This window comes from Asparagus officinalis, chromosome 3 (assembly GCF_001876935.1).
Source record: "Asparagus officinalis chromosome 3, Aspof.V1, whole genome shotgun sequence".
NCBI lineage: Eukaryota > Viridiplantae > Streptophyta > Magnoliopsida > Asparagales > Asparagaceae > Asparagus > Asparagus officinalis.
The window spans coordinates 86441549-86464123 of record NC_033796.1 but is presented as its reverse complement, the minus strand read 5'-3'; the positions used below and the strand labels follow the sequence as shown (position 1 = coordinate 86464123).

The 22575-nt window shown below is 37.7% G+C and overlaps 1 protein-coding gene across 2 annotated transcripts; it reads left to right on the top strand.

Annotated features, from left to right (window-relative positions):
- On the top strand, positions 1986-21664 carry LOC109834434 (A-kinase anchor protein 17A). 2 transcript variants are annotated; one of them, XM_020402451.1, is made up of 5 exons: positions 1986-2544; positions 7690-7834; positions 8993-9152; positions 9960-10166; positions 21529-21664. In XM_020402451.1, exons 1-5 carry the CDS (start codon positions 2055-2057, stop codon positions 21556-21558), a joined length of 1032 nt encoding a protein of 343 aa, XP_020258040.1. In that variant the 5' UTR covers positions 1986-2054; the 3' UTR covers positions 21559-21664. The 2 variants fall into 2 exon arrangements, with proteins under 2 accessions (XP_020258040.1, XP_020258041.1); XM_020402452.1 differs by lacking the exon at positions 21529-21664 and adding an exon at positions 12705-13141 and having other exon boundaries at positions 1987-2544.

The following is a 22575-nucleotide window of genomic DNA, read 5'->3' as shown; positions in this document are numbered from 1 at the left end:
ACATATTGCATATGATAGGGTCAACGCTATTTCTTGATGCGAGCAAGACCCTTGTACATGCACGATGGTTCCACTCCTAGAGGATCTGGGTATATGCGACGCACTATCATGGGGGCAGTGCGGTGTTAGCATACTTGTATAGAGAACTGGGTAGAGTATCCTTGATGCAGAATAAAGAATTCAAGGGATGCTACACGTTATCTAGATTTGGTCTTGGGAGTGCATTCACATTGGACGTCCTACTTTAGTTGTGCACCACGACCTACAGGGCCAGTTTTCTTTGGCATACAGGTATAATTGTATGCAATGTTTTATTCATATTGAATTTGTACTCATATATTCTTTATGCCAAAAAGGTATAACGTGTGGTTCGCTAAATACAAATCTACGACGCGACATCGTGAGTTTTACAGAAATGAGTTTGATGTCCTCCAACATGAACAGGTAACTATAGAACTTGATTCGTATGAATATTATAGTTTTGTTGTTGATACTAAAAAATATTTTATCTTATTTTAGTTCAAGTGGAGACCCTATTCATTGCTGTATTTCGAAATGCATACTCTTGCACCTATCTATTGGGATAGTCCCGATTTGTGGAGAGCCAAAGTTCCATTGATCCATTGGGATATCGTGGAGATGCATGTACCCTACCGTGTGCTACTCTAATTTCTGCATTCTCAGCATGTGCGAGATCCTGTTGAGGTGATCGATCGTAGGCGGCAACCTACATTGCATCGGACTGACTGGGCCGTACTCTGTGCGGACTACATAGACCAGTGGACCAACAGGTGGGATTTTATACAGAATGAGAGAGACACAGCTATTGACTATACCGTGTATATGCGCTGGTATTGGGATATCACGCGTAGATGGATCACGCGTGACCCACAACCATCACCTGGGTACGTGCCACGCCTACCGATAGACAGTTACATCCCTAGTGGGATGAACGAGAGAGATTACGTAAGTTTCTAAACTAAATTATGTATATATTGTTTAACTCATAGTTTTATACATAGATACTTAATAAATTGTGTATATATTGTTTAACTCGCATGTCGCAGCTTTTGATGATATTGAAGCTAATATTGATGCGCACATGCCTGAGTTTCAGGATCCGACGGTGATGTTAGGGCTCCTCGGTAGGATCAAGAAGAGAATAGCCCAGGTGTTTCATAGGACTCACATCGACGAGTTTGTAGGCTGTGAGGACAGGTCATGATCATTTGGGCAAGCGTACACGCGACGACGTAGGACACGTGACGATGGAGCATGCACTTCTCATGCTGATGGAGTCGACACTTCTCAAGCTGATGGATCCGACGCTTCGCAATCTTATATACAACCGGATATTCAGATAATCGAGGCCTATCAACAGGAACTTAAGGGGCAGGGAAGAGGGAGGGGAAGTGGGAAGAGAGGGAGAGGAGGAATTATGGGTTGTATATGATCTTATTTTGTTGAAATTTGTAACTTTGATAAATTTGCAAATCAATAATTTTGTGGATCAATTATTGTTTATATATGTGATCTTCGTGTGTGAAGTTAGATTTGTGTTTAATTCATGACTAGAAGTTTATATGTTTATATGAAATATCATATTGTTCACATGTGAACCCTGCACATATGAAAAACATGCACAAACAAATGTGCAGGCTTTTTTTGGGAAAAGTGCAACTTCACGGGAGTTCAAGTCTCGTGATGTTTTTGAATATTTGAATCTTCACAGGACTTGAAATCCCGTGAAGTTTGAACGTTTAAAAAGTTTCATGGGACTTGAAGTCCCGTGAAGTTTAGCAGCTTAACAATCAGAATTTTTTTTTAAAAACCGACCTGATTTCAGCGTTGAGACTAAAACCAATGTTGGTTTTTGTAATTAAGTGTAAAATAAGCGTGTTTTGGGATTAAAAGTCCAAAAAGGAGTGTTACAAAATTTGTCCCAAAAAGGAAAGACGAAAGCTCGTCCGAGACCAAGCTTCTCTCTCTTGATTTATATACTCGCTGCCTCTCCGGTCCAAAGACCCCTCTTTCCCCTTCTGCGTTAACATAACATGATCTCGCCAATCGACCCTCGCGATCTCAGCAATGGCCTCACCCTCTTCCCGCGCCTCAAGCTCGTCCTCATATTCCACCGCTCCGATCCCGCCGTCAAACCCATCGACGAGTGGCAAATCAAGCTTTCCCTCCTCTCCTTCCTCCGCTCCTCCCCCCTCTGCCTCTCCATCCCCGACGAAAACGACCTCTCCATCAAGAAGCGCCCCGATCTCCACAAGCGCAAGATCGAAGACCCCGTCGCGTTTGGGAATCTCTACGTTCGGGATCTGGGGTTTTTGAGGAAGAAGAGGATGAGAGTTTGGGTTGAGGAGGAGTCGAATGATGAGGAGATGATTTTGAAGAGGTTTTTGGAGTGGAGAGAGGATGTTTTGAGGCAGTTGGGTGGGGTGGAGTTGAATATCCAAGGTGTTGGGTTCGACATGACGGCAGAATTACCAAAGGAGGAGGATTTCGAGGGGATGAAGCGGTCATGGGAGGATTTCTACCGTGAGAAACCCTAACCCTAGTTTTTTTTCCCTTCAAAGATTGTTCCCAAAAGTTTGTTTTTTTTCAGTACAAGTAGAGTAATGATGAAATGAAGCGATTTTCTTTAACTCAATTCATAAGATAATAAAGAACATTGCGGAAAATCAGGGCTTATAACACATAGACGCCCTGCACTATAGCTGTTTTCACCTATGGGCAATATCTGCCAAGTTACTCCCAAAGTAAATGAGTCAAAAAAAATTCACACAGGGAGTCTGTATGCAAAAATGAAACTACAATGGTAGTAAGTTCAAACAATGATTGTTGACCAGAAAAAGTTTCAAACAATGATATCATATTTGATGATGATAATATTCATAAAAATAAACTATGGATGAAAAATATAGGTTCTTTTTTTGTATCAACTAAGACCAATATAAGTTTACACGTTTGTTAAAAGGCATTGTTTTCTCCCTCTCCATCCTGACCATGATGATGATCCCTTTATCAAGAAGTAGAGAATGACCCATGGTGATGGTAATATTCATAAAAATAAACTATGGAGGAAAGAAATAAATTAGTTTTTTCTGTTAAAAATAGAGAGAGGGACCCATAGTGATGATAATATTCATAAAAATAAACTTGGAGGAATGAAATAGGTTAGTTTTTTGTATTAACTAAAACCAATATGAGTTCACAGATTTGTTAAAATGCACTATATTCTCCCTCTGCATCCTGACCATGATGATAATCCCTTCATCAAGAAGTGCTCTGACCTCCACAAGTGCAAGCGCGAATAGCCAATTGCATTTGGGGGAGGTTTTGAGAAAACTTTGTGGGATTGAGTTGAATAGTAAAGGAGTTGGGTCTATGACAACTGAGGTTTCGGAGGAGAATTTTTAAGGGATGAAGGAGTTGTTGAAGGATTTCTATTGTAAGAAACCTAAGCCTAGTGTTTTTAGCATGCAAAAATTAAATATGTTGTTAGGAATATTAGGAGAAACAATTATTGTCATTTGGCAGAAGTTTTCTTTTGAGTCAATGAGAGCGCCGTTGGGCATACATTTAAAATGACTAATGATCTAGCTTTTTTTTTTGTTTAAATTCATAATATAATACAAATTACTCTAAAGAAACATAAGATAAGATCTCTTAGTGGCGATCTCTCTATAATTCATAATATAATACAAATTACTCTAAAGAAACATAAGATAAGATCTCTTAGTGGCGATCTCTCTATCAAGAAGCATCCCGACCTCCATAGGTGCAAACGAGTGGAATAGTGAAGGATTTGGGTCTATGACAACTGAGGTTTCGGAGGAGAATTTTTAAGGGATGGAGTTGTTGGAGGATTTCTATTGTAAGAAACCTAAGCCTAGTGTTTTTAGCATGCAAAAATTAAATATGTTGTTAGGAATATTAGGAGAAACAATTATTGTCATTTGGCAGAATTTTTCTTTTGAGTCAATGAGAGCACCGTTGGGCATACATTTAAAATGACTAATGATCTAGCTTTTTTTTTGTTTGAATTCATAATATAATACAAATTACTCTAAAGAAACATAAGATAAGATCTCTTAGTGGCGATCTCTCTATCAAGAAGCATCCCGACCTCCATAGGTGCAAACGAGTGGATCCTATCGCTTATGAGACTATGTTCGAGATTTGGGGTTTATTAGGAAGAAGAATGGGGGTGAGGAGGATGTAAAAGATGAGAGGATTGTGAGAAGGTTTTGGAGTGGAGAAGGAAGGTTTTTGAGGATGCTGTGTAGGATCGAGTTGAATTAACACTGTTATAAATAGCGGTAAATAGCTTCGCAATAGCGTTTGCGGTCCCTTCTCGCTACAATATCGCCTAATAGCGATGACATATTACGGAATATGCGTTTTTCGCTTGCAAAAGTGGCCAATAGCGCATCCCAGCAATGAATAGCGGGCGATTGCGGGCAAAATTCGCTTTTTTATTGCTATTTAAAAGTGGTTTGAGATTTATATTTTTTAAATTAAACTCGACCCATAACAACTACATACCACCGCCTCCCCCGCTTTCATGCCTACTGCCGCCGCCTCTCTAGCATCTGGCACCTCCCTCAACGCTTCCTCTCACCTCCTCTCGCTGTGAGCTTCTCCTAGTGCAGGCCCCTCACCGCTTATAGCTCATCTTTTCGAAGATGACGACTCTTTGACTCTAGTTATCTTCTGTATTATGTGACGATTACATGTCTATTTCATGTTTAGGATCCCTTAAATTATCAAATACACTTTTAGATTTTTCTAAACTTTTCTATAAATTTTCTTATTTTTTTAATACTTATACATATCTAAATTAGACTGTTATTTGACTTTGTATTTTTTACCACTATTTTTCTGCAATAGCTCCAAATGGCCTTAGTGATGCCTCACCGTCACACGACGATATCCGTTATCGATAATCTTGGTTGAATATTAAAGGGATTGGGTTTGAGATGAGTGTTGAGGTTTTAGAGGAGGATTTTCAAGGGATGAAGAAACTGTGGGATGAGTCCTACCATAAGAAGCCTTAATCGTAGTTTTTAATATTCTTCCTAAAAGAATTCTGTTCTTTTTAGGCCATAATAGTGTACTATTGGGTGTATGAATAAAATGCAGTGGATTTTATAGATTAAATTCATAGGATCATAAAGACTACTCCAGAGTAAAAAGAGAGAGGATCCCATGGTGTCAATAATTATAAGCAAAGAAACTAAAAAATCTATGAAGGAAATAAATATTCTAGCTTTGTGTATTAACTAAAACCAATATATAAATTTATACACATTTATGAAAATACAACTATTTTCTCTCCGATGGCAATGACCTCATTAGCAAGAAATGCCTGACTCCATAGGTGCAAGAGAGGATCCAATTGTGTTTGGTGCTCTTAAAGTTTGAGCTCCATAAATTTTGGAAAGTAGGTTAGGGACAAGGAGGTGACTAGGGAAAATATTTGGAAGAGGTTTTTGGAGTGGAAAGAGGAGGTTTTGAGATTGTGGGATTAAGTTTAATATTGAATGGGTAGAGTTTGAGTTGATGATCAAGGTCCAAAGGAGGAGAATTTTGAGCGGATGATGCACATGAGTGGTTCTTTTTCTTTCTTTTTCTTTTTTTGATGATTTCTATTGTTTCATTATTGTTGTTCCAATAGGTGTTTTTTAAGGCAATAGTGCAGCATCATTGGGCACAAATTGTATAGTGAATCTTTTTTGATTAAAATCATATGATAATAGATACTACATAAAAAAATCCCATGTGATGGTAGATCCACAACTAAATAAAATATTGAGAAAAAAATAATTTAGTTTGGATAAAGAAAAGCCAATATAAGTTTAAAGTGCATTGTTTCTATCAGTGTTATCGAGACGTAAGGCGCAATACGGGGCACAAATGTTCCTTACGTGCACCATGTGCAAGGCGCACAACGATGCGTGCGCCTCACTGAATTGAGGCGCATAACTCAAACTAATATTTTCCAACATAAGACAAAGAAGCATATAAGTAACATGTTTATAAATTATCTCATACAGTGTTATCAATGTGCGAGGCGCAAAGCGGGGCTCAAAGCATCTTTATGTGCACATGCGCACGCCCAAGTGATGCGAGGCGTACACCGCCCACATAATTTTTTAAAATATATAATCAAGCGCGAAAGAACATTTTTTTAGAATTCACATGAAAAATATCATGATAAATAATATCTTACTACAAAATCATAATATAATATCTTAATTTCTAATGCTAACACCTAACATAGTAGTAAAATTCATAAATTTTCAAATCAAATGTTAAATCAAGACTAATATCCAAGCAAAGGATTAGTAATGATCCTCAATTGAAGGCTACTAAAAAGAAATGTTAAATCAAGACTAATATCCAAGCAAAGGATTAGTAATGATCCTCAATTGAAGGCTACTAAAAAGGCCTAATGGATTTATTTTATTATCCAAGCAAAGGATTAGTAATGATCCTCAATTGAAGGCTACTAAAAAGGCCTAATGGATTTATTTTATTTTTTGGGATATGGAATATCAATTATAAAGACTCGATTGAAATGTTAACAAACAAAACTATATAAGGATATGTACTACATGCACCACATGCACCACATGCACCCTGCACAAAGTAAAGATGTACTCGAGGCGCAAAAGGCGCTGCTGCATCAGAAGTGGGGTGCTTCACTACCACCTCGCATCGTAAGACGCATGAGGCGTAGTGAGGTGCACACCTTTGAAAACACTAGTCACATAAAAAGACTAAGAAATATAATTTCACCTACTAAATCACAAAAGAATCTTTATTAACATGCATAACATAGAGAAGTTCATAAGTTTTCACAAATAATAATGCAAGATAATATCCAACTTGAGCAAAAGTCTACGAAACAAAATAAGAAAGTAGCAAAATAATAATGTTTAGTCTTCCTCATCATCATCATCATCCAACTGAAGTGAAAATTTTCACCCTAAAAAAGAGTCTAATATGAAAAAAGAAACAGTCTATTACATGATGTAAATATGTAATCATATAAATTTTTTTTTTAAATGAGGAAAACAAAAAAAAAGAGAAAAACAACAAAAAAATAACCTAATTTCGCGTCGTCGGTGGCGGCGCGCCGACAGATTAGGGTTTGGTCGTACCAGAGTTTTGCGAACAGTGAGCAGAGTTTAAGGCAGCAGCCATTGTGAGAGCAGGAGAGAAAGAGGCGAAGCATAGCTTGCAAACCCTAAAACATAGGCGTTTAATGAAATACTGGAGTACTGGACTCGAAACCATGGTTCTGTTCACATTAAACCCAACTCACTACGCACCATCGGCTGCGGGCGTGAGTGATGTCGTGCGCCCGGACGTATGCCACAGCCGCACACAAGGCCGCCACACGAGGCGCACGCCAGGCGCGGGTCTCGCCCGTGCTGCAACGCCCCGCCTCTGGTGTGAGGCGCATTTGCTGCAAGCAGCAGCGCCTGGCGCGTGCGCCTCAATAACACTGGTTTCTATATATGTTGTGAATTTTGAGTAAAAGAAATAATTTATCCTAAACGTTTGTCTAATTTGTTAAACATTCCTTGCACTTTGTCGAGTTTTTCTCGTAGCCTAAGTAAAATTTAATGTTTTTGTTGACAAATCTTTTCTTATGGCAATATTAATTTGCAGGCAATTCTTTAAGGGGTGTGACTAGGCGACCTGATACGATTATTGTAAAAGGTGTGCCCTCACGATGGTTTGCTGAGCCAAGAGTGTCATCCAAGCCTTCTATGTTGGTTACACATACTATCTTTTCAGTGCTTGGAAAAATAAGGTAGCTAGTCCTAGTCTTTGGAAGGATAATTCTTGCATAAATTTCCTTTGTTATTTCTGAAACTGTTGACATTACTTATTTTGTAGCGTATTGCATATAGTTCTAAGGTACATATCTAGAAAGTGACTTATTATTGAGCTGTGTTACCATATCTTTATTTGAAAAAAAAATCTGCTGTTAGAAGTGTCTTCTTTTCCATTGTGATCAGGTTTTTAAGCCTTTTCTGCCTAATTAGGCTATTATAGACATAGAGCTCAACTTTATCTTGAGAAGGCTAAATAGGCACTTGTACAAATTTAGTTGCTTACTATAAAAACTGATGCAGATTCTATATAAAATTTTCAAAATGTAGAGAAAGGGGAATCTTCTGTTAAAGCTTAACTAGGTGTCTGCGAATTTAACATAATAAGCCAACATGATGGGGCAGAACAATTTAATCTCATATGACCAATGGACAATTTTCTAGAATTCTTTGATGTCATATACTTAGTTAATCTCCTTTCTTTAAAAGATTGAATAAAGTATATCTAATATAGTTAAACTTTTCAATGTTTTGTGTACCCATTGATGTCAGAATGGTACGGCTAAGATGGACGAAAGAGAAATATGAGGAATGAGGATAAGATGCTGATCACTCTAAGAATACATATATCAGTACCTTAGAATAAACGATGGGTAACGGGGTTAGCCAACTGATCTAGAGATACTGATATCACCAATCTAGAAAGATGCAATGAATCACCACTACCTTAGAAATATTGTAGGTAGTTGATATGCCATAATACCCTGAAAGTTATATGCATTCTTGCCGAAATGACATGGGGTTGGATAAGGTAAATACTCATCTAGGCATTCAATCTAAGGCAAGAGCTATATTCTCATATGCCAGTGTATTTGTATGGGTGTGTGTATGTACGATACAAGAGCTATATACTCATCTGGGCATTCAATCAGGGTTAAGCCACAATAAATGGCACGTTATTTTATCAGTAGGGTAATACATTTATAATCTTCCAGCCTTTGTTCATCTCATTAAAAATGTGTCTACTGTATTGTACTCTTTATCACTTTATTTTTTTCACTTATTCATTATCATATTGCACTTCCTAGATCCGACTTGTATACTGTCCTTTGACACCCTTCATTTGCATTGAGTAGGAAGCTTAATGTTGCTGAGGACGATGATCTAGGTACAAATTCAGGGGAAAATAAAGGGGATATTGTTTCTGGACTTACATGCAAGGCCTGGGTTCAATTTGAGAGTTATGATGACTTCTATAACGCGTTTAAGGCGCTGTGTGGATGTTCTATGCAGAAGGTATGAAGGTAATATGGGACCAGCGTTTCATATTACATAATCTCAGATATAGTTTGCTAGAAGTACTATTAGTTACAAATAACCCCCTCACCTATACCTTTAGTATCAATTATCACTCGCTAGCTAATTTATTAGCAGTTATCACCTTTTTGGATTTTTCATTTTGAGAACCTAAGTTGCAGATAAACAGCCTTTCACCCTAAAGTTGAGGGTTATAATTTCTAATAAATAAGTTGAGTGGCTGTCAGTGCTACTGAAGGTATAAATGAGGGTGATTATCTGTTACTTTATTAATTGTTCGCTCTTTTAATTGTGAATTTTTCTTTCATCACTAGCTGATGCATGTATAAAAAATACAATATAGGAATTCCATTTTTTTTATTTAAAATGAGATCTCTAAGACTTCTATTTGTTTTTATTTTATCACTAAAGTTTCCTTTTTGCAAGTGTTGCGTTCATTAGACTTTGTGGTTTGTTTGTTTGGGGATATGGCATCACTCTACCCAGTTAAGATGTTTACTTCTTTGACATGACACTCTTTTCCTTTTTCCCTTCTTTCCCTTTTCTAAATGCAATATCCTAGTAAACTTCATTCCAATTTAGGGATTTTGACTTATTGGCGTGAGATGTAATTTCCAAACTTTAACCATGAATGTTTTGGTCTCAAGGTTTGTTCCAGAAGTTGCTATTATGTTGGCAGGACAAGCTGGGTTTTCTCATCCTTGAAAATGAAACTCTTTATGTTTTATGCAACTGCGTCAATGATAAAGGTAGAGTTATTCATTATTTATTTATTCATTTGTGCAGGAAGGGTCACGCCTTAAAGTGGACTACGAAGTGTCTTGGGACAGAGATGGCTTCTTTGAGAATCAACGAAGCTCTACCAGGAGCCACATACAAGAAAGGGCAGTCCGGCTGCCAGTATCATCAAGATATACACGAGATGAAGCTCCGAGGCATCAGTCACAGACTATTCATTCTGTAGCTGATGTTCCATGGCCAAAAAGGTTCAGGGTACGTTCTTAAAAAGAACTTAGTACACAATTTTGCATATTATTCTAAAGATTATTTGTATATATGCTCCTTAAATCATCAATATTTGCAAATACCCAAAATCTTAGTAATTGCATAATTACACCCAATTCTAAGACATTGGAAAAGAATATCCTCCGCTTAACTCTGTAATTTAATATTCTCAGAGTATTCTTTCTCTTTCGCTAATCTTATGTAAATAACTAACTAATGACTAAAATACCTTCTAGTATTAATTAAGTTTGTTGTTTATAGCGATTCAACCCCAGGGTAACCAACAGTGAACTCTTCCTCCACTGCTTTCTCTACCTCTTCTATTATCCTCATTCTCACAATCCTCATCATCTACCTCTTTCAACTCAACATTCTCTCCACCCAGTTCTACTCCACATTTATGCCTCCTACATTACCAATAGACCACCCTTCCATCTTGGATCCTGATCACGTGGTATTTTGGGGGAGGCGTTGGTGCAGGATGAGGCAGGTGGGTTCTTCTTTTTTGTTTGTAAGTTTGAGGGGAGGGTGAGGTGGAAATTTGGGACCTGGGTTTGTAGAGTACTAATTATTTGTGAATTGTAGGAAGGATCCACCATCACAGCCATCATCTCCTAGATCACCTCTCCATCGCTTCCTTTCCCCAAATCCCATCGCTTTGAACTGAAGGATCCTCCCCCCCCCCCCCCCCCAGTGGACTTTGTCTACCCATTGAAAAAAAGGGTATAAAATAAAATAACCCTCTACTGTTTGAAAATCAACTCCATTTGGAAGTGGAGAGTATTTTTTTTACAATGTATTGTAATTGGGGGTAATTTTGCAAATATTGAGATTTGGGGGGTCTTTTCTATATATTGAAGATTTGAGGGACATATATACAAATAACCCTTTAAATGTTCAATGTCTATACCTTGCATGCTGTCTTAGCTTTGTCTAGTTAAGAATCTATGCATGCACTTGTTGGAACCTTATGCACCACAACCTGATTGGACCATGTTATTGGTTGTACAGATAACAATGCAGCAGGAGCTGGGGGATTAATTTCCGAGGAGAATGAAAATTTAGTCCCTCACAAAGCCCACCCGTCTCCCGCCCGCCTCCCCCCCCCGCCGCCCCCCACTCACCTTCTCCAACCCCCACCCCCCAAAAAAAAATTAATAAAGTAACTATAATGATGGTAATAATAAAATAAATAAATAGTTATAATTAGAGCAAATCGGAGGTGAACTGATAACTCGAGAAATTTCCTGCATTTACTATGTGTCGTTCCCCAATTCGCGGGAAGTGATAATGGATATGTTGGAGAGGCTTAGGGATAGTTGGATTTGGTATATAAAATTTAAAAAGAACATGACTTCTGTGTAAAAGGTCCATCACCTTCTCCACCCTCACATACCGGGATTTTTTTGAACTTCTCAATTTTCCCTTTTGGGTTTGTTTTTGAATTTCTGAACGTGCTGGTGCTTCCTTTGACAGGGATTCCAATTATTCTGAATGCCCAGTGAGATCTTAAAAAGCAAGTTGTACAAAAACTTGATCCTAACATGGGTCCATGAAAACCGTTGATGATAGTTATCTGAGCAAACAAGGGAGAAACATGAGGATCAAGGATCTAAATTATCTCATCTACGTCTTTGGCGGCAAAGGACACCTTTATTATGTAGCTATTTGTCGAGAGGGGGAGAGAGAAAGGAGTCTGTGATTCTGATTCCCAGGAATTGGGGGAAGAGAATTTAGGGACTTATAAAATTCAGAACAAACTTAAAGTCAACAAATCCATTTCAGCCAAGCTTCTCCTGCAATCCAGCTCCATCACGCTAATGGCAAAGACTTTGAACTCAATTTACGACAAACTTAATAGTCAAATTCACTTCAAGTTTCCTCAATCTCACAACAGGCTAAATAGGCCAATTGTCCAGATCGCTGGGGGGTTGAGATCGAGAGGGAGAGAGAAGACTTGTAAGATTGACAGAACGAGGTGGTGGTTTCGCCTTTGACATTGCGTTTCTGATCTGGGAAATCTTTTATGGGAAGAGAGGTAGAGAAGAAGGAAAGGATGACTTTGTGAAACATTTTACATATAAAGTACTCATATTTTAAATTTTACATATCTATATCCTTAAAAACCCACATGATTTCAGCAAATAGGAGATGACAGCACAGGAAATATTATGCACTATAACGTCGCCTCCAGTTTTCTCCTATAATTAATTAATTATGAATTGCAATATTTTCAAACTATAGGAAGGAAATCATTCTATCCAGTTACAATATTTTTCATATGCACACATCGAAGCTGTCTATAGGCTTAACGACTAACTCAGCTTGTGTATGATCAATCTGTATCTGCTATCTGCCAGTGAGAGAAAGGTACTTGCTAACGAGCAAAGTGTTTCTTCTGCCTTGTACGCTAGATGTTATGGACAACTGTCTGATTCTGGGTCTATCAGTAATATTATCTTTTACTTCTTCCCACTTCAACCATTAGATCTTCTCTGATTGTGTTTGTTGTAAAAAAAATTGCAGGAATAAAGAGGGCTGGAGAAATGGGATCTCCTCTGATTATGTTCACTGCCAAAAAAAAGCAGGAATAAAGAGGACTGGTGAAATGGTTTAGGATTTATCATGTTGGTCACCAAGTAAATAAGCCAAGATTATCCTATGCCTTCTTGGAGTACACAAAAATACAGTATAAAGCTTAGCCGGATGGTTTCCTTAAGGTTCCAATTTCATGAATGTACCATGGATGTGCATTCAGGAATTAGATTGTTTGCACAGCTGTGGACTGTGAACTATCTTCAAAATGATATTTTTGAAGTGTGAACATTGGCATACATCTAAACTCTAGATGGTGTATATCGCTGCGATGCCTGCTTCTACTCATCTGCATCAAGATACTGCTTTCTGTAAGCTGTTGTCATCACTAATGAAAGGCTATGGCTAAAAGTACCACTTATTCCTAATTTTTTTCCCTATCATCATGAATTGTGGCCTTAGTTTTCTGATACCTATACTTTGTTTGACAGGAAAATTTTTTTAAGAGGACCTTTTTCGAAATAATATTAGCAAAATCGACCTATTTATACTAAAATTTGTAAAATTGACCGTGTTTGCTCTCATGGGCAGAAAATGGTTGATTTTGTTGAAATAGTGTTTTAGATGTACATGAGACTAGTAGTCATGTGTAATTAGTAGGCACTGATCCACCGAATGCCCAAAATACTTGAGCAAACCTCTCCACCCCAGGTGCAATCTCTTTAGACGATATTTCATATTTAGTACCCAAATTATTTTGCTTGATTGTTTCAAGATATTATGAAAGTAATTCATAAGATTGCTCCTAATCTCCAAATATTTTAGACAATATTTTACTCATTGCATCATATGCCTTATATTTAGATATCTTAATGCCTCCCATGTCATATACTCTTTGAAATATTTGACCTAGATTTAGAACAAGTTCTGCCCTCACTCAGGCATAATTAGCTCATATGTGAGAGGAAGTTGCCACGTTATGATAACTTTCACTGACAGATTGCAACATGTATGTAGTCCACGGTATGTAGAGATTACAAATTGCTTATTTGATGATTTTCTCATAGCTACATTTAGCAACCAAGGACATTTCGTGTTTCTCTCATCCTATTCATTTGCATGCTCTACTTGAATCTTCTTGTTAAAATAACACTTTATTTGGTAGTTTGTTGCATTAGATTTTACCAGCTTGAATTTGACCCGATTCTTGATGATTTTTTCTCAAATTGCATAAATCAGCGCCTCATTGTTCGCGAATAGATTTTTCCTTTTTTTTTAAAAGTGAAGTCCTTAGACCGTTAAAATTTTGAACCAACATCAACAAATTCACCTTTGGAGGTATTTATCCAATCCTCATTTTGGAACTCGTCGGGCAACGAATCTTCAGAGTCCACATTATCATTGTCAAGATAAAATTGATCCATCCAACGGGAGTCATCATCCATGCCAGTAGCCAAATGCATGCTATCAATTTGCAAGCCATCTTTTTCAATATCTTTAGACTCGTCATTTTTTTCTTCTTCTACAATTGATCCGACCGGTAAATTACCCGTAATGTGGCACAAAGCGTCATTAAAGATAGCACTTGAAGTCCCATTGAGGGAGTGCCCGATTAAATGTTGTAATTAAGCCCATGACTCCTCACTCGGAGATATAAACCCACTCAATTCTTCTAAGCCAAGCATATGGGAGAGCTCTCCTTGAGGTTTCAAACTTGGGCAAATTCAAGAATGTGATACTTCTCAATGAACAACTCGATTGATACTTGCTTCTCGACTAGCTGTTTCATGTCATTCAACTCCTTATCGTAGGTGATCGCTACGATAATTGTTCTATTCTCAATTATCAGACAGTTAAAAAACACCTCAGTTGCATATTTTTCTTCATTAATGTTAGCAACTCTGTATATTTCCTTCATCATTCCATCAAAATTGCATGATTTAGATAATATAAACATTTTTCTAGAACCTTCCTCATAAATAGACATACTATTCATTCTAACACTGAGGCTTCCATTGAATAAGTAAATTATGAGTATTGAGTTCATCATCGAAACTGGAAGATTAGCATTCTATCATATGCAAATAAACTATTATTGTTGAAATCAATTTCTAAATTGAAAATCAAATTAAAAACCCTAAATTCTAGTTAAACCATAACTTTAGCCAAACAGCATTATCCATCATATTTCTCAAAATAAAACCTAAAAAATTTCAGCACAAATTGTATATCCCAATTAAACCTAAACCCAAATCAATCCATATAATTCATCAAAATTCTCACACAAAAAAATAAAAATAAATTCCATCACAAATTTCATAAAATACATTAAAATTAGACCCTAAATCAAAATCCATATCATTCATATCAAAATCTAGTAAGCTAACATTTTAGGTTAAGACCTACCACTACATCTTACATGTCGGTGTTATGCATAATAATCTGTTATAACAAGGCTATCAGTAGCACACATTTAACAAATCTCTAAATTAGATCACATCTCTAAGCAAGTGATCATCAAAGTACATGATCTAACAAAATAATTTGTAGGGATTATAAGAATTATATAAATGATACCTAAATTATATGTGTAACAGTAATATCTTTATTAATATTCAAGAATATTACATAAGCATGTATTGGATGTTCAAGGGTATACTATTATTATTCTAGCACACTCCTATGTTCTCTGACATCCAATCAGATATGATCCTAACTTACATTTATCAAAAACATTATAAGATAATGGTTTTGTAAAAGGATGTCAAATGCTATCTGTTTAGTCATTTTTTAAACTACCATATGTTTCTTCTTGTTAACCTTGTTATATCCTATAAATAACCTAAGTATATCCTACAAGTAACCTAAGTGTTAACCCTCTTTCTAGAATCGACACATGTCCCATGTTAACTAATCCTTAGTTCGGCTTCAACCTAGCCAGGATGACTCAAGTAACATGATACAACTTTTCCCAAGGAGAGCTGAGTTAAGAGGCATTCTCACTCAAACTCTTAATTTGAGCCAACCTTACACCTTTTACTTTTCGAGGTTGGGTCGATAACTTTCGAGGCTGATTAAAAAGTCGAACCTTCCTCTTCCCCCTCTTGCGGGTCAAGCTAAGTAGTGACCGAATAAAGACTATACTAAGCACACCTCTCCTTCGCCTCGCTAGCAGGCTCATTTTGCCGCTTCGCCTCAACATATCCAACAGTACATCGAGGCAACAGGGGAGAACCCTAGCTACGGTCATTGTGACCATGAGAGAACTACATGGACGGCTTCACGAGGCCCCAGATAACCTTATGCTGCTTCAGGTCATTCCACAACCAACCTAGCATCTGGTTAGGACCAAACGTTCAATATTATTGCCGAGACTATCGGAGGGGAAAAAGAAAGATGAAAAAATAAAGGAAAATAAAATCAAGAAATAAAATAAAGAAAAATCAAGAATAAAGAGAAAATTAAGGAAATGGAGAATTCAATTAGAGATATGAAGAATTTAAAATTGAATTTAATAGTCAATTTCACTTAGAAATTATGAATTATTATATTTTTATCATATTTTACTAAAGATTTATTAAGTATAAACTACGAAACCACTTAAGAAAAGCATAACTATCAAATTATCATCCAAATAAAATTAATATTCATTAAAAGAATAACAACTACATATTAATTCTAGAGTTCATAAGCATAACCTATTAAACTATTAAAGATAAACATAAATTATCAAATTCTTCTTCTACTAATTAGTTCTCTAGTTGATTATCCTAAACATGATCATTTTAAGAACAAGAGGATAATTCATAAAGTATAAAAGAAATCAAATTAATTTCATACAATTCTAGAATTCCTACATAAATTAGTTCCACATCTTAGAAAATAAAAATAAAGAAATAAAAGCTAGACTAGAGAGAATAAAAAAAGAGAATGAAAATAAGAATTAACTACAAAGAGGAAACATAAGAACAAATATTAAAGATCTAAACTATGAACAAAAAGAGAAGAACATAAAAAGAAATCTAAACTATGAAGAGAAGAACAAAAAGAGAAGAACATCATCTATGTTTGTCTTTGTAGACCTTACGTGAACATCAGCTATATGCTAAGTCCAGCAAGTGTGAGTTTTGGATTTATGAGGTCAGGTTTCTTGGCCATATTATCAGCAGAGAGGGCATAGCAGTAGACTCGGCTAAAGTTTCAGCGGTGCTTGATTGAGAACCGCCGAAGACGGTAACCAAGATTCGTAGCGTTTTGGGATTAGCCGGATATTACAGGAAGTTCATTCAGGACTTCTCGAAAATTGCGACACCACTTACGCGCCTCATGAAAAAGGGTGTACAGTTCATTTGGAGCACGGAGTGCCAGAGGGCTTTTGATACCTTGAAGGTTAAGTTAACTATGGCGCTAGTTCTTTCTATTCCGAGCAATGACAGAACATTTGTTGTGTACACAGATGCATCGCTATTAGGTTTGGGACGTCTTTTGATGCAGACTCAGAGAGTAGTAGCATACATCTCACGGTAGTTGAGAGTTCATGAGCAGAACTACCCCACCCATGATTTGGAGTTAGCCGCGGTTGTATTCGCGCTAAAAGCGTGGAGACACTATTTGTATGGAGTACAGTTCGAGCTTTTCACAGACCATCAGAGTTTGAAGTATCTTTTCTCGCAGAAGGAACTTAACCAGAGGCAGCGACGATGTGTTGAGTTCATTAAGGACTACGAATTCGCGATTCAGTATCATTCGGGGAAGGCGAATGTCGTAGCAGATGCCTTGAGTAGGAAACGTTAACATCAGGTAGCGGCTTTGAGATGCTCGTTGTATAGAGATCTTCTCACTCTTATCTAGTTCGACTTTAGGCCAGAGATTGGCGAGACTAGCGCATACTTGGGAGCTATATCGGTGCAGCCATCTTGGAAGGATAGAGTAGTCAGAGCTCAGTTAGAGGACTCTTGGATTCAAATTTGAAAGGAGAAGGTTTCCAAGGAGCCCAAGGATGATTGGACCATTGGGGTAGATGGAGGTCTTCGAATGAAGGGTCAATTAGTTGTGCCAACCAGTGTGGAGCTGAAGAAGGAGTTATTTGATGAAGCACACCGTACCCGATATACAGTACATCCAGGGACCACTAAGATGTAAAAGGACTTGAGGAGACACTTTTGGTGGAGTGGTATGCGTAGAGACATTACAGATTTTGTGGCTAAGTGTTTCACCTGTCAGCAAGTGAAAGCATAACATCAGAGACCAGCAAGAATACTTCAGCCTTTACCAATTCCTGAGTGGAAGTGGGCGGATATTTCGATGGATTTTATTATGGGTTTGCCGAAGTCGAAGAAGGGGAACGACTCAGTTTGGGTGATTATGGATCGACTTACGAAGTCAGCACATTTTATTCCAGTGAGGACTATACAGCCTAGGCATATGTGAGAATATTCATTCGGGAGATAGTTCGATTTCACCGAGTTCCAGATATGATTATGTCAGATCGAAGATCAGTGTTCACCTTGCACTTTTGGAAGAGTTTTCAGGACTCATTCGATAGCAGGTTATTGCACAGTAGTGTATTCCACCCTCAGACGAATGACCAGACCGAGAGAGTGAACCAGGTGGTAGAGGACATGCTACGGGTTTGTATTATTGATTTCCAAGGCAGCTGGGAGGATCACATTCCGTTGATAGAGCTTGCTTATAACAACAGTTCTCAAGCAATTATTGGTATGGCTCTATATGATGCACTGTATGGGAGACCTTGTAGGTCCCCTATATGTTAGGTAAAACCGGAGGATAGCTTATTGCTTGAATCAGAGCTGGTGAGATAGACTACCGAAAAGGTAGCATTGATTAGGGAGCGCATTCTAGCCGCCCAGAGCCAGCAAAAGAGCTACGCAGATCATAGGCAGTGACCTTTAGAGTTCCAGGAGGGAGATTACGTCATGTTGAAGGTATTGCCGATGAAGGGTGTGCACTGTTTTGGTAGGTGAGGGAAGCTAGCCCTGAGATTTATTAGCCCTTTTCGAATCATTGAACGTATTAGGGCTGTTTCATATAGATTAGATCTCCCGACATCGATGTCTAGTGTACACGATGTATTTCACATTTCTATACTCAGGAAGCACCTTCATGATGAGGAGAGGCATCGAGTATTAGATGCCCCAGAGATTGAGATTCATGATGATTTGACTACGATTGAGATCCTAATTTGTATACTTTCTAGAGAGGACAAGAAGCTTAGGAATAAAGTAATTCCTTTGGTGAAAGTCTAATGGAACCGGAGAGGATCCGAGGAGATTTCTTGGGAGCGCGAGAAGGATATGCGTTACGATTACCCACACCTGTTTGAACAGGTAATTTGTTTGAATATTGTTTTCTTATGTTTCATGATGAATTTTAGAAAAGTTGTATTTATCTTTAACACTAGAGTGAGGACATGGACACCTAATCCGTAATCATTTGGAATACATGGTATATATATGGGGGGTTCCTTGTTTGGATTTTTCGCCCGACGTACTATTTCCATTTAGTTGGGGATTAAGGTATAAATATTTACATTCTAGACTGTTAACTATAAATACCGCTATGTCGATACATGATAGTTACTAGATATTGTGATTTTCCTCATGTTGCTGATGTTTGAGATGCAATCTCGGAATTTCGAGGGCGAAATCCTTTTAAGGGGGAAGAATGTAAAGCCCCATAAAAATATATTAAATGAGTTTTATTGTGAAATATATGTTTATGTCATGGAAGAGTATGAAAAATAAGTGTTTGGGCATCAAACAAGTGTATTTATGAGAGAGAAATTAAGTGGAAAAGACCAGCACACGAAAGTATCATGCACAGCAGTATGCTGCTGCGCGGTCGACCGCGCTGGGCGCGGCGGTCGACCGCACAACGACCAGACTGTTTTCCCAGTCTGAGTTGGTTTCGGATTTCGGGTCGGGTTTGGGGGCTCATATATATATTATTTAATTCATGGGAGCCTCCTTTCTGTCAGAGAAACCCCTAGTAGCCTCCCCCTACCCTCTTGCAAACCCTAGCTTGTTCTTTGGGGCATTTTTGGAGGATTTCGAGGAGTGCGAGCGAGATTCAGTGGTGTTCAGTAGAGGAGAACATTCTCACGGCCTTACCACAATAGTTCATCACCTCTCAGGCAAGTTTTATCTCATCTAATCCCTCACCCAATTTTTAAATGCTTTTTCATGATGTTTCTATATGTTTTTATGAGCCTAACATACTAGCTTGAGTATAAAAAGTTGATCCTTGTATAGTATGTTACAAAAGAACATGTTTTCAGTTAATAAAGATCACCCATATTTTTCTAAGTGCAGATCTAGATCTGGTGTTTATTATAACAAGAGATTTGAAAGAAAAAAATAATTGTCTTCGAAGGTTTTCGACGTATAGATGCATGTTTTTATGTGTTTCATCTTGTCTATAGTGATTAGACTGTTTATTTCACATTTCAGATATGCAATATCACATGTTTAGGGTTGCTAGTATGCATGAACATCACACACGAATATCGAGATTGAATTATATAGAACAAACTGAGAATTAGGGTTTTGCTGCCACGCGGTCGACCGCGATGGACGCGGCGGTCGACCGCTTGTCGTGCACAGTCATAGCTAAGTTTCTGTTGTGATCGTGATCGACCGTTCTAGGCGCGGCGGTCGACCGTCGATCGCGGTCGACCGTGCGTGGCACGACAGTCGACCGCTGGAGAGCACCAATGCACAATGAGTTTCTGTTCTTTGTGCGGTCGACCGCGCTGGGTGCGGTGGTCGACCATGAGTCAGTTTTCCTGCATCGTTCTGTTGTGCATACGTAGTGTCGTTGGCAAGAATTTCTGGATTATTTGATTTGGTTAAACACTGAGAGCTGTGTACATGAGTTGACTACAGACTAGAGACTAGCTTATTCACCGAGACATGAGAGTGAATAGTGTATACATGTATGCTATGGAGATAATTCATCGCCGTCCATGTGTTGGACATTTAGCTATTATAGTCCATGTGTTGGACCTTGACCATATAGTCCATGTGTGGGACATTCGTTATTTTAGTCCATGCGTTGGACATGTAGCTTGCGGCCCATATGTTGGACCTGTAGTATCTATAGTCCATGCGTTGGACCTACATCATATATAGTCCATGTATTGGACATGCATTATATATATAGTCCATGTGTTGAGCTATTTCCTATTTTAATCCATGTGTTGGATATTTGTTACATGCAGTCCATGTGTTCAACGTTCAGTGGGATTTTGCCTTAACTAACATATAGTAGATGCAGTTCATGAGTTGAACAAGTATTCCGGTGTCTGACAGGATATTTTTGATATAGTTTGAAGTGGAGGTATTGCTTCATGTTGTAGTTTGGATTTGGTATTTAGAGGAGCCGTCTTTCATTTTTGCTCCACAATGTAGCTTTGGATTTGGCATTTAGGGATTTACAATTTGAGACATATGGTATATATATGAGGGTTTCCTTGTTTGGATTAATTCGCTCGACGTACCATGCTCATGTTGTAAATTTCTAAATATCAAATCTCTATTTATTTCGGAGTAGATGATTGTCTATCTATGTGTATTATTGTTGTAAATTTCTAAATATCAAATCTCTATTTATTTCGGAGTAGATGATTGTCTATCTATGTGTATTATCAGTTATTTTTCTATTTATTTCGGAGTAGATGATTGTCTATCTATGTGTATTATCAGTTATTTTTCTATCCAACTAGCCCTCCCCCTTGGGGTTGGTTGAGATGTTACTCGTTTTAGTGCTTTGACGCTCGTTATTTTCCCACTTTTAGGTAACGAGCCAGGTGCACGGAGAGCCGTAGCTTGATGGAGTTGACTAGTTCTATTTATGGATATTTTATTAATAGTATTTTGTTAGACCTCCATGATGACGTTGTTTATGAGACATTGAGATATTATTTCTAGTTTTGTAAAGGCAGGGTCCCTTAGTATCCTTTCTTTCGATTGATGTTGAGACATTTGTATTTCAGTTCAGATATTGTTCATTTATTCAGAGATTTGTTTTATTTATAGCAGTGGTGATTATCTCTTTTAGAGTATCCGTTGGTTGTTACTCTCTCCAGTACTTTCTCTTTTGCCTGTTTGTACCTACACCTGTTATTGATTCCACTAGATAGATATTTTCTGTGACAGTACTTTCTCTTTTGCCTGTTTGTACCTACACCTGTTATTGATTCCACTAGATAGATATTTTCTGTGATGGTGAAACATGTTATTGGTTTGTACCTACACCTGTTATTGATTCCACTAGATAGATATTTTCTGTGATGGTGAAACATGTTATTGCACAGTATAGTGCATGGCAGATTTGACATTCTTGATTTTACCTGGGGCTGCAGCCTTGTTGGAACCAGAGGTATTACAGTTGGTATCAGAGCTCTAGTTCCAGTATCCTTAAGATTATTCTGGGTTGGGTCGTGGAGTTAGAATAGAGTTTCTAAGGATTCATGTATAGAGTCCGCTAAGAATGGGTTGGGTCGTGGAGTTAGAATAGAGTTTCTAAGGATTCATGTATAGAGTCCGCTAAGAATTTCCTAGAAAAAGTGAGGACGTTATATGAATAGAGTTTCTAAGGATTCATGTATAGAGTCCGCTAAGAATTTCCTAGAAAAAGTGAGGACGTTATACACGCGTATTCAAAAATTTTGAATATTTTTTTTTGTTTTGTTTTGTGGCACTTAAAAGTATTTGAGTGAAGATATATGATATGAACTCTCTACTTATATGAGATCCATAAGTGTTTTGATTGAAGACTCATAAACCTTCTTTTATGTGAACAGATGGCAGGACGTGGTAGACCTAGTACCCGGAGAGCTGGT